A 12181-nucleotide genomic window follows, 5' to 3' on the forward strand; every position below is an offset into this window, starting at 1 on the left:
GGTTGAGCGTCCCGAGATCGGAATCCGCACCCGACTTTTTCACTCTCCATTTTCATCATTTTAGCCTCTCTATTTCCAAGCAAATTGAGCAGGGAAAAGAATCTAGCTATCTTTCGTGAGATAGAAATCTGACATAGAAATTGCAATGATTCCAAAAAATGCCCTGACGAGTTTGTTGCCCCGGCAGTAAGTCCCCAGTGACCCTTGTGTAAATTGCTGTCCGCTCATATCAGACCAGATCCTGGAACCTCATTCGCGGCCACTGTCGCATTCAGAATCGAGTAATGCAAAGCATCCGGATGAGCTCCTCTGCAGCAGCAGTCGCAGAAAAAGATGACGTCGCTGTGGCCCAGAACAACTACAAAATTATCCAAGAAGTTGGGAATTTTGAAGAAACCCAAGCGCAACGTCCAGACTTTGATCACTCCGAGCCAATCGAAGTCACAAAATCACCATTTCCGCAGTGGAAATACGGCGACGGAGTTCCCGACAATGGAGCGAGCTTGGCTCAACAGCACCATGAGATTGACCCCTACGCGGCCGATCGGCCTATGATCAACAACTATCGCCTACTCGTTTCTGGCATTGCGCCGCGGCCAATCGGCTTTGTTAGCACCGTCAGTTCAGAAGGACAGAAGAATCTTTCGCCCTTCAGCTACTTCCAGGTCCTCGACCATGACCCGCCAATGTTCATTGTTGGCTTTTCATCCCGTCCGGGTCGAGTCAAGGATACCTATCGCAATATCAAGGAAACTGGCGAGTGTGTCATCAACACTGTTTCGGAGAACATGATTGAGGCTGTAAATGCTACTTCGATCGATGCGCCCTACGGTGTATCTGAGTGGGATGTCTCAGGTCTTCATGAAGCACCATCAACAACAGTCAAACCCTCGCGGGTAGCAGAGTCTGTCTTCAGCATTGAAGGCAAGGTGGTCGACATCAAGGAGTTCAGCGATCACCAACAACCGGGCATGAGTATTGCAGCCAATGTTCTGATCAAAGCCACTCGTTTCTGGGTGAAGGAGGGCACTGCGAACGCGGATTACAGCCACATTGATCTTGAAAAATTGCGACCTATTGGCCAACTGGGTGGTGTCTCTTACGGTCGGATTTCATCGACCTTTGAGAGACCGCGTAAGAAGTGGGATCAAGAAGTTCCTAGCAGCGAACTCTTGACCAAGCTAGATGCCACCAAGCCTAATGTGAAATAGATATGTCATATCCGGAGTTTGTAACAATAGAACATTTGATTTGATTTTTCTTCGGTTTTAGAGTCACTCACTTCCCGCGAGGCTATGGATGTACTATGTAGTCGTCTGGCATCTTTTCCCGATGCAGTGTCGAATTAAGGCTGACATATATCCTTCTATTGACCCGGGTTGCTCCTTCGGAAGGAGGATATTACTATCCAGTAGGCGCCACTAAAAAGAGATTATCATAATAGGTAATATTTGAGGGCGAATATTATTCTTATCACCTGTCGGAAGCTGCCTCCGACAGTTCTTATCGCGTCGTCAACAAAAGCCACTGAACAACTTAACATTCATCTTCTCTATGTAGAGTTCACCTTTGCGTCTTCTACGATCAACAGGTTGCGCTCAACATATCAATCAATCTATCATGTCTATAACTCGTAACGCCACAGCTGTGAAACGATTCTCTCAAGCGATTCGCTCCATGGGATCAAGATCAATGGCAACGAGGACATGCAAGAGGAGGGAGTTTCTATGCATCCTGCCTGATCGACCCAATGTTCTCAGTCTAAGGAAACAGGTTAAAGGGTGAGGTTGATAAATTGTTATGAAGCACTTGTCGTTGCAGTTTGTTCGTCGCTAATACAGCATATCAGCGGGCACTACGAAGGAATCCAACCACTGATAGCCCAGGGAAAGCTGGTGGACGGGGGTGAGTCTAATTGATTATGAATGCTTAAGTGCAACTATTCACTCACATAAACCGTATTTGCAGGTGCTATATTTCAGCGGCATCCCGAAGAAGGCAAAGATGCGCAGTTTTTGGGCAGCGTGGTTGTCTATGCAGCTGAAGATGTCGAAGAGGTCCGGGAGATCATCAGTAAGGACATATATGCCACAGGTGGGGTATGGGATCTTGAAAAGGTTCAAATATTCCCTGTAAGTAATAGTCAAAGAAGGTTGTGTACTAGTCCGCTTGCTGGGCTAACAATGATTTAGTACGTGCCTGCCCTTCGGCAGCCTCTTCCTTAGACTCTTTCGTCCGAAACAGGCTGAATTTTAGTTTAAAATAGATCACCTGTTGACTCTGATAAATTGGAGGGAAAGACTACGATGTTTGAGGTTGGTTCATAAAAGTTTGTATATCGTAGCATCATCCAAAATCAGTGGCGAGAGGACATCATTATAGCTAGCGGTTGAGTTCAGTCGCCGGAAGTAGGCTCGCTGCTCCCTGCAGCCGAGTCAGCTACCGGCTGAACGTGGAAATGGCCCATATCAAACAAGATCTGCTGCCACTCAAGTCGGCCAGTACGTTGTATCCCGTAATAGTTCGTGTCATCTGGGAACCATCTTTCCCTCCGAGTCGACGCCTTGTTGCCTCCTTCCAGGGCTGCCCGACTGGCACGGGTTTTCCGCATTTGTTTCTCTCCAGTCCGCCCTTGTTCTTGAGACCAGGCCGCGAAAAGATTGTCCCTATATTGTTTCAGACGACCGTCAAACACCATGATCGCGCGAACGTAAGGAGCAATGTCCTCGGTGATGGGTGCAAGGCCGTTCTCAAAAGACGGAGCAGGTCGACCTGTTGATAGAGATGCAGAGTAACTTGTTCGCATGATAGGCTCAAATACTTTTCGGAAGCCTTTTGCTATCGGCGGCGAGATGCTTTGACGGGCAGCAGACTGGGCCCAGGCATTGAAAATTCGACCAGCGCCGGCAGATTCCATATCCTCGGACTTGGGGCGGAAAACTCGAGAAATGAAAGAATCGAATGCCGTGCTAATAGACTCACTCAGGCAGGAGTATTGAGGTAGCAGGTCGGCCTGCAAAAGCGGGTGAGCGTCAATGTAGTTGGCCCGATGGGATTCTGGAATTGGCGGAGCGGAGGTATCGAGGACGTCCTGATAAATTGTTAACCTAATAATCATTGAGAAACTAAAAGCGCTCAAACTAACCTGGAACATGTCCATTGGACAACCGGAGCAAAGAATATCTAGTGAGCTCCTCATCTCTAGGTAGTCCGTTTCGCGCGTCAACAGATCCAATTGTTCGATTTTAGTCATGGATCGGTGTTGTTGCGGAGGCAAGTGCTCCATAAGGCTCGCGCCAGCTGCATCTTCAGCATCCTGGATGCTCAGTCCCCACCACTTGAAGGTGTTCTCCAGAGCTTGTGTCTCTTTGGTGAGGCAGTCATCACCCAATAAAGCATCACGGTTGAACCAGCCCATGTACGACTCGTAGGTGTTCAAGCTGAGAACCCGCTCTCGGTCTCCATTGGGATCCACATTAGCCCCAGGGGGCCAGGTAGGAAGAATCCAATCCAAGCCTGCCTTTTCACTCCCAACGGCCATCTGACACCAAAAGTTCAAGTCCATCAGCGACCTGCGGATGTCCATGCCAGATGCGTGATAGAGCTTGTTGACAGCATCTCTCTTCAAAGCGTGCCCTTCGTGAGCAGCCACCAAAAGTAAATAATCAAGTGCAAGATCGAGAGAGGGGCGTTGGTATCTCAAGATGGCGTGTAGAGATATGTCTGGGATTGGAACCACACTTTCGTCGTTGCAAGTAATGATTATAGGCCTTTTGGATTGGCTAATCAGTGTCATGACTCCAGTCCAAAACTGGCGATCTTCCTCAAAAAGCACATCGGCTTCTTCAAGAAGAATCAATGACTGTTTCTGCTCACGTCCCCGCTTGCACTCAGACTCAGGAGCAGGACTTGACTTTGCTTTGTTACCTTTGGTGGATTTGGTATCTTTAAGCTTCGACGGCTGACCTTTGAAGAAGCTCATCAGTTTGTTTTGCTTGCCGTCAGCAACCGGAACCTGATCCTTCGACTTTGGTACAGAATCATCATTATCATTCAGAAGGTGGACTAGATGATTTTGTGTCATGTCGCCAACCCTCTCGAGCATGTCCCTGGCACTTCGTCGAGTACCAGGGTTGATCTCAAAGACCTCAAAGTCAAGCTCCTTGGCAACCGCGTACACAGATGCTGTCTTTCCGCAGCCGGGGGGCCACTTATAAGAATGGCATTGCTGAGCCGGCCTTTGTCTCCTCCATGCTGGCTATGAAAGACAAGATCTCCGGATCGAATGAGGCTCTTGGGGGCTGATACAGTAACATCGCCCGCCAGCTCATCATCTGAGCCTGAGAGGGCATCCATTTCGGATGCCTCCTCTCCACTAGAGACAATGAAACCGTCAAGCTCGTCGTCGTCCTTGCGCTTCTTCCGCTTCTTATCACGTTTAACCTTGGGCCTGACGCCTTCTTTGGGCTGCTTACCACTATCGACTGCGCTGATTTTGTGATGTCGAAGCCAGTCGCGAAGCATCCTAGCCTCCCGACCGACTTGAAGGACATCTTCTGCTTTAGTCGGACTGTACTTGTGGCACCAAAGGCGCGATTCGTACTTTCCACAATCAAAAGCAGAAACAGATGAGAGTAAAGAGGAGTGAAGGCTCTTGATCACCGGTAAAGTGGAAGCGTACGATGGGGTTTCGCCAGGCAACGACCAAGACATTTGGCTATCGATAGCGGCCTGCAGTGTACGCCCACTGGCGAGATGTCGGCCTGGAAGGCGCAGAGCTGATTTCTTGGTTTTAGGAGATTGCAGTTCAAGGGCAGCACATTTACGGGCCCATGCAGTGCTGACAAGAAGAGCATTCTCTTCGTCTGTCACCGCGATGGTTGGCGATTTGGATTTTTTGTGATCATTCTCCGGGCTTTCCATTGAAGACCGAGTCAACGCAGAAGGGTCAAGATCTGTGATATGAACTAGGTCTCGAGGCGGCCATAGTGGATGAACCAACTCGGGGAATTTGTTTGTTCGATGCGCGAATCCAGAAAACAGCGGCCGCGTGGGTCTCTGCTGCCCTTTTGCTTCGACAGTTTGCGATTGTTTGCCGTCTGGAATAGTCTTACTATCCGGGTTTTCTGTGGTGGATTGAGGGTCAGAACCAGAAGCACCTGGCGAATTTATGGGTGCTTTCTTCACAAAAAATGGATGAGTCGGTTTGTTGGTTCTAATAGGCGGTTGTATAGGACGACGAAGAGAAGCCGCATGAGGGGGTGAAGGAGCGAGGTGTTTTGTACGACCACCGAGTATGTCGTCTATTATCTTCCCGATATCGTCTCTTTTCGCAAGGGCATATTTGAGAATCACAAGCTTGCTTTCTGCCTTCCGGATTCGACCTCGTTTGCCACCTGCTTGCTTCGGCGCGGTAGTCTCTGGGGGACCCAGTGGAGGTGAACTGAGCAATCGGCCATTGGTGTTCAACTTGACAATTTTCCGTGGTTTTGTTGATACATCCTGCGAGGGTGTACTGGCTTTGGATGCGGGTGCTTCCTCAAGGCTTGTAGTACAGAACTGGGATTCGGTCGGGGCGGGTGCAGGTGCAGGTGCAGCCGACATAGACGGCGTACTGGAGTTCACTTCCTTAACCGGCGCTTTGGGAGCGACAGAAGCAGGGGCTTCCACCCCCAGCCAGCCAGATAAGCCGGCTTGGAGAGGTTGATCATGTTCGGAGTGCTTGCTCCGCTCGGTCTTCCGCCTCTTGCGTCTGCCAGCATTTGGGTCTTCATCTGGGCTCGAAGTATTCGGAGCTGGAGTCATGGGTACTCCTAGAGTGTATGGAAATGGCATCTGAGTGATCTGGTCGGGATTGGGTGTTGCAATTGAGGGCGAGGGCACGTTCAAGGGTGGTTTGCTGGATCTAGCTGGAGCGACGGAGGCATGTCCTTCAGACGACGTAGATTGGGACGGAATGGCGAGATCTAAGACCAAAAGTGAGCTTTGAGAAAAGGTTAGGTCAAGTCAGCCAAGCTAGACTTCCATACCTTTGCGGAAGAAAGGGTGAACTACAGGCTGTTCACCTTGCCCCATGGCCACGGGTGGACTGGATACGAAGGTATCCATGTGAGATAGAACGGAAGGACCATGAAGATAAGGGAGGACCGCCGGTGAAGGATAACATTCAAAACCACCAGCGGTCAATGAGTATGCCCTCTACGCCGGAGATGCAAAGCTCAGCTGGAACTGGCTATATCGTAACGATCGAGTGCAACACGTCCGACGCGAAAGGCACACCGCGGCGCGTCTAATTGGCTTATGTCATCTCGATTACATCAAATGGTAGATTAGGCGCTAGTCCGTATTGGGTCTAGTATAATGGTGGGTCCGGCCCGTTGTTATCCCGAAAATTTTTCAGATTTCCCCGTTTGGATGTCTTTGCAGCTTCACCGACACAGGCCCTAAAGGGAGTTCAAACCAAGGCTTTGTCAGGATTGCGATTGTTCTTCAGTCATGGATTTGCAGTCTCCCTCAGTCCTGGCGCAATTGCCGCGTCCCCTCCATGCCGCAACCGGCAAGACTCGCATCGGAGATGTCAATAGCCTCGCCGATGCCAAAAAGCGCAAGCGTTATGAACTTGCCGTCGCTGTCGATGGCGAAGCCGTCAACATTTATAACGTATGATCCTGTGTTGCAGAAACTTCGCCCCATCTCTTACTTACTGTTTCTTCGCCATAGATTCAAACCCCTAAGCTTGTGACATCCTACGCCGTCCCGCCGCAGTCCACATTTTCTTGTCGTCCCTGCTCCGTGCGCCGCAAGCTCTCCCCAAAAGTCAGCCGTCAAGAGACAAACCTACACTGCTGTCACAAAACCTGAGCACCAGATCAAGTGCTTTGTGGAGGAGGTCGGCAACGGGTCGAGTGCGCCTATGATCTCGTCCTCCAGCACCACCATCACGGATTCCAAGAGCCCCACGACATTTGTCGGCATCGTCCCTTTCAGCGCCGAAGACGAAACTGAGACTGACCCCTTTGATATCCTCGCTGTACACACCGATGGCCGTGTTCGCCGATTGTCCTCGGACCTGAAAACCCAGCACTGGAGTATCCAGCACAGTGAAATTGCGAAAGTCTGCGCTACTCACACCGTTCACTCTTGTTTCCTGATTGATCTTGAAGACGCAAAGAAGGGCCTGTTCAAAAGGCGGCAAGACCTGACTGCTCTCGCGTTCGGCGACTCACCCTCGGCGGGCGTCGATGAACCCTCCATCTTGATCATTGTTTCTCACCCCAAGGAAGCCGACACGATCGCGTTGCAGGATGTCAATATTCAAATCTTTTCCGTTCCCGCCAACTCCAAGTCCGGGTCCCGCGGTGTTGAAGAAAGCCAGCGACTTAAACACCTGCAGACTATCCAAGTCCCTACTCCGGCAGGGCTTGATAAAGTGAACAGCAACAGTCTTCTGCAGTGGAACTTCCACTCAGGAACGGCAGGTCTGCAGCTTTCCTTTGAGAATGGTTTTGTGAACATCGACCTGTCCCAGTACTCCCCGAGTGTGAGCTCGCAATTTGTTCTGGGTGAGCAATTCACTTCGATCATGCGGGTTTCGCCGCAATGCGTCATTGCAGCAAGTGAGTCGCTCGTCGCAGTCTATGACACCCAGTACCAGTCCGTCCAGCGGAGCATCGCCGCGAAAGATGTGGTTTCGGGTACCGGATCGAACGCGGACGGCCCCACCGTCTTTATCAGCTACTTTGCCAAGCTCGGTATCGCCATCGCCATGAAGGCCAATACTCTGGTTGCATTCGATCTCACGTCTCTGCATGGGCAGTCTGGCCCGTCTCTCAAGCGCTCGCGAGATGGTCTTCTTATCGACGCCATTGGTCGAGGTATTGGCTCGTCCGCTTCGCAGTGGGACATGTCTAAGAAGCACCGAACTGACAACATGGCTTCTATGCATCTCAAAACGCCCGAGCAGGCTGAAAAGTGGAGCCAATTCACCAAAACAGTTCACGAAGCAACTAAATTATTGAAGCCGGATCTCTTCGATAAGGCGGTTCTCAGTTACTTTGGCACATCAGAGGGAACAAAAGAGCTTCCGCAAGAGCAGGTCAGCCCTGAATCGACGCTTTTCTTGCTGTCGAAGATTTTCGCCGTCCAGGATTCCGCCATCACCGATAAGGTTTCTGCATCCTCTTCCTCTCAGTTGCGTGTGGTCCTTTGGCCCGCCGCCACCTGTGACTGGCTCATTCAGATCGGTCATCTGTCTTTAGATAACGTTGAAATTGCCCTGCGGCGAGCTTGCAAGCCACGGATACTTCAATCATTCCCAACTGGGTCCTTTGTTCAAGCTCTCATTGACTCTGACTCTTCATTGAAACAAGTCAACCATGTCCTTGGTGGCCCGGCGCTCGTGTCCTCTGATGAGCTGGCTTATGCGCTTAAGTTCTTCCTGAACCAGGCACGTCTGCATTCCGGCGTTTTGGAAGAGACTGCTCGCGCTATCACGAACGGCGACATTGCTACCCCTACCCAGGAGCTTACTCGTCACCTTGGAAGCGAAGTTGCCAGTTTGAAAGATATTTTCACAGGCCTCAATAGGTCCCTCCAAAAAATTCATTCACAGCCGCTGGCCTCTGTTGTGAAATCCCTTCGCTCCATTCTGTCTCGGACGGAGCTTATCTCAATGGTACACCACCTACGCCTCTCCCTCGCCACTGGTGGCTATACCTCCCGCTTCACCGAAAACCCCCCTACCCCCATCACTCTCGTCCAGATCACGCCTTCTCTTTCTCTCAATACCATTGTTGATCTGATCACCGCTTCCGTGGACGCTGTCGGTCCATCTGGTTGGATTTCTGCTCTTCCCGCCGTCAATGACCTCGATGATGACTCCGACTCTGCTATGGCTTCAGCAAGCCGTGAAATGGAGCTGATCGCCGATATGAAGTCCGAGGTGTCCGCTGCACTTGCTGGTGTTGAGGAGGCAACTTATCTCAAGGGCATCCTCCGTGAGTATCTCCGCTTTGCGGATCAGGTCGCCGATGCCTCGGCCACTTCCACGGATGCTGTTGCCAAGATTGACGATTCCGCCACTCGTGCGCCATCTCACTTGATTCGCTATGAGAAGCTCAACGGCGCTGATCTCATGGTGTTCACTCGCCCTGAGGAGGGTGAGGAGGGCTTCGATGGGGACGCGAGTGGCAAGATTCTGCCGCTGTCTCTGAAGCCTCCTTCGTCGGACGTTTCTCGCACGAAGGTTCTAAACTCTACTGGCGAGATCAAAGCTCGTACTAGTCGTGAGGTTGGATATCTCCGCCGCAAGGCGGCTGGCAAATACTCTTTCGAGAGACTGGTTATTTAAAAAGCGAACGGGGATACCTTCTGCATTTCATGTGTTATATTGTAACAAATATTTACGGACGAGAACCATACTAGGAGTTTGACGGTCAATGGATTTTCAGCAATCTTTGCAATCGTGTCTTATGTCCTCTGTCCATCCTTCGCCGAGGCTCTAGTAGTATCTGTACCCGAATTACCAGGGCCACGCCAGTATCACGTCTCACAAGTAACAGGCAATGCATTCCAAACAATTTAGTTGTTTCTCGAGCTGGTTTCGGAATGACGTAGCATCGAAGAAGAAACATGGTCCTCTAAGCAAGTTTTAGCAGCCAACTCAAAGCATTTGTGCGGTCCATCAAACTTCTCCATCATGAGCAAACCCTGCTGTATTTAAGAGTTTTGCATTGGATTCTTCTCTTCTCAAAAACCATATGCCTTTCCCAGATTATACTTCCTGCACCAGCGACAAGACACTTGCCGAGTCTGGCAGTTTCGGCATGAGTATCTTATGGCTCCGGTCCCCTTATCCACGCTCGGTGTCACATCCGAAGCCCACCACGACAGTTCATAGACTAGATCTCGAAGGTTTGGTATGGAACGCATGTATTCGTGACAAATGACGTATTTCTCCTGAGCGCAAACCTGGAAATACCGAGTCAACGCAGATATACCATGCGGCCAGACTTGGCTCCAAGTCTCAGAATCCCAGGTTTCCGCTAGATAGAAGCCCGTGGAGACAGAGAAGGGCTTTTCGGTATTTATCAGATGGTGAAATCGTATCATATCGAAAATTCTTTGCTGAGTTCGTTGAAGACTAGGGTCATGCCTCTTGGCCCGACTCAAATTTTCGGCGAGATCTTTGAGAAGTTGGTTTCCGTATGGTGAGGTCCAGCTGAGGCCATCCTCGTACCAGTATTTAAATCTCTCTCGTCGAAGGAAATCCGCAGTCGGTCCTTGAATTTTGTCTAGCGCGGTGTCAAGGAACCACCTGGTATCCATGAGCCACGAATCGATACTGTGCAATACAGTGGGACGCGTAATATCGACCGAGGCATGAGGTAATACTCTTTTGGCACTTTCGACCCAGTCATACAACAGGCCTCCAACTGCCCTATTCCAGAATTCTTGTGGTATATCACAAGTCCAGTCTTTCAGCTGACAGAACGGGACAAGTACAATTTGGGTATCAGGGCGACCTCCCAGGATACGGCGCTCCACTTTATAACGGATGGATTCTCTACGACGTCCCTCCGAAAACCAATTCCCTGTCAGCGACATAATTACGCGGGGGGAGTGTTCCAGATTCTTGACAGCATCGACCAGGCTGTTTGCGGTTTGCGATAGCTTGATTATCCGACCGGGATCTCGTGTGGATGAAGGTGGAATCGAAACGTGGAGAAGATTGTCATTGGTTCTGCTATGAGGGAAGTTTTTGATATGCCTGTTAAGCGTTTTGAGATCAGCCACATTTCTTCTTATATTAACGCTCTGGCTTGTCAGATTTATGACCGCCCAGGAAGCCTCTTCATGGGTGCCACAGAAGATAATCTCATGGTTCAGTCTCGTGTATAGATAACAAGAGATGTCGTTATAGAAGGAGCGACTTGTTCTCAAAATAGAGAGGATACTCGTTGTAGCTGTGGTGTTCTTGAGTGGAGTCGAGGGGATAAGGCAAAATAGAGCTTCCCAAATAATCAATCGAATTTCCACAGGAAGTTCGGAGAAGGCTCCAAGTTGGGCGAAGCAATTTGGCCCCTCGGTTTTTTGAGTTCCGTTACCAGTGACCTGCACGGCCATTCTCATCGACATCTCTCAGTGAGAGGTTGATTTAGGGAGGAAAGGAAATGGTAGTCATAATCTCAGCATCTGTACCTTCTTCAGCAGATGTATGCATTAACATATGGGGTTGCTAGATTCAGTTTGGTTGATTCCACAAGAAGCCTAAGATTTTCCTCCGTTCCCAATTTGAGACTTTTCTCGTCGGCTTTTCGTCGGAATAGTCAGAGATTTATTTCAGATGCGGAGGCATCAATCAACACTTATTAGGGCTGCGGAGGAAGACAGGCCTTTGGGCATGAGAATTAACATCACAAACTGAAATTAGACTGATCGCCCTATTAATGTAGCATAGATATAAGATCTCTCCGTTTCAGCTGTAATTAACAATAGTTCCACTGTACTCTCGGAGTGGAGCGCTTTAGCCCTGTTGGGCCTCAATACACAAGTGGGGCACAAAAAAAAGAGAGTTATCAGACCGACGACAGAAGGGGCATTCATCTGACTAGGTTAGAATGAGAAAATTAGTACTCTTCAACTTATCACCCCGAGACGTGGTTCCAAATAGGGACTCACATCAATGCTGGACTCTCTGATAGAAGATCCTAATTCTGATCGTCTCGCTTTTCGGTATCAGGAAGAGGACTGCCAACAAGGGGAAGTCCGTCCAAAATCGGTTCTCGCTTGATGATCGAGCCGGCCAAACCAGTAACCTGGTTAACGACATCTTCCACCGCACTCCCTAAGCCGAGCGGGTCGAGGTCATTCTGACGCTTGACAGCTGCTGGGGCAGCTAGGGAGAGGCCAGCCATGGAGGCGAGCAGGTACAGAGTAAAACGCATGTTGGAGTATGTGGGTTGATAATAAAGATGTAGTGGACAAAATTTGAGGATGGTCATGTAAGAGAGGGATGGTGAATGTAGTGGAACGGACTGGATTGGAGTCTAAGTGGCTTTTACGAGATCAGAGCATTCCGGGGCATATAAACATGATCTATTTATGCTTGTTGGTATTCAGAGTGTACGGAGACCCTGGTTTCTTGAGGGGGTGGAAAGACATGGTAAGGCGCAATTACGCC

The 12181-nt window shown here is 49.9% G+C and overlaps 5 protein-coding genes across 5 annotated transcripts; 3 read left to right on the forward strand and 2 right to left on the reverse strand.

Moving 5' to 3' along the window:
* Positions 1 to 284: 284 nt before the first annotated feature.
* N7496_007435 (flavin reductase family protein) lies at positions 285 to 1211 on the forward strand (the record flags this gene model as incomplete). The annotated part of the gene is made up of 1 exon (XM_056700364.1): positions 285 to 1211. The coding sequence occupies one exon, from the start codon at positions 285 to 287 to the stop codon at positions 1209 to 1211; it is 927 nt and encodes a 308-aa protein (XP_056555777.1).
* A 481-nt stretch (positions 1212 to 1692) lies between these two features.
* On the forward strand, positions 1693 to 2225 carry N7496_007436 (YciI family protein; the record flags this gene model as incomplete). Its single annotated transcript, XM_056700365.1, has 4 exons — positions 1693 to 1781; positions 1850 to 1905; positions 1969 to 2132; positions 2193 to 2225. The coding sequence occupies 4 exons, from the start codon at positions 1693 to 1695 to the stop codon at positions 2223 to 2225; spliced, it is 342 nt and encodes a 113-aa protein (XP_056555778.1).
* A 170-nt stretch (positions 2226 to 2395) lies between these two features.
* N7496_007437 (uncharacterized protein) lies at positions 2396 to 6075 on the reverse strand (the record flags this gene model as incomplete). Its single annotated transcript, XM_056700366.1, is given in 4 exon segments — positions 2396 to 3091; positions 3146 to 4258; positions 4270 to 5966; positions 6030 to 6075. 4 exon segments carry the CDS (start codon positions 6073 to 6075, stop codon positions 2396 to 2398), a joined length of 3552 nt encoding a protein of 1183 aa, XP_056555779.1.
* A 420-nt stretch (positions 6076 to 6495) lies between these two features.
* Positions 6496 to 9349, forward strand: N7496_007438 (uncharacterized protein; the record flags this gene model as incomplete). Its single annotated transcript, XM_056700367.1, has 3 exons — positions 6496 to 6660; positions 6721 to 6792; positions 6818 to 9349. The coding sequence occupies 3 exons, from the start codon at positions 6496 to 6498 to the stop codon at positions 9347 to 9349; spliced, it is 2769 nt and encodes a 922-aa protein (XP_056555780.1).
* Positions 9350 to 11708: 2359 nt separating this feature from the next.
* Positions 11709 to 11945, reverse strand: N7496_007439 (uncharacterized protein; the record flags this gene model as incomplete). The annotated part of the gene is made up of 1 exon (XM_056700368.1): positions 11709 to 11945. The coding sequence occupies one exon, from the start codon at positions 11943 to 11945 to the stop codon at positions 11709 to 11711; it is 237 nt and encodes a 78-aa protein (XP_056555781.1).
* Between the last annotated feature and the right edge of the window lie 236 nt (positions 11946 to 12181).

This window comes from Penicillium cataractarum (genome assembly GCF_028827025.1).
Source record: "Penicillium cataractarum strain IBT 29864 chromosome Unknown utg000005l, whole genome shotgun sequence".
In the NCBI taxonomy this organism is placed as follows: domain Eukaryota; kingdom Fungi; phylum Ascomycota; class Eurotiomycetes; order Eurotiales; family Aspergillaceae; genus Penicillium; species Penicillium cataractarum.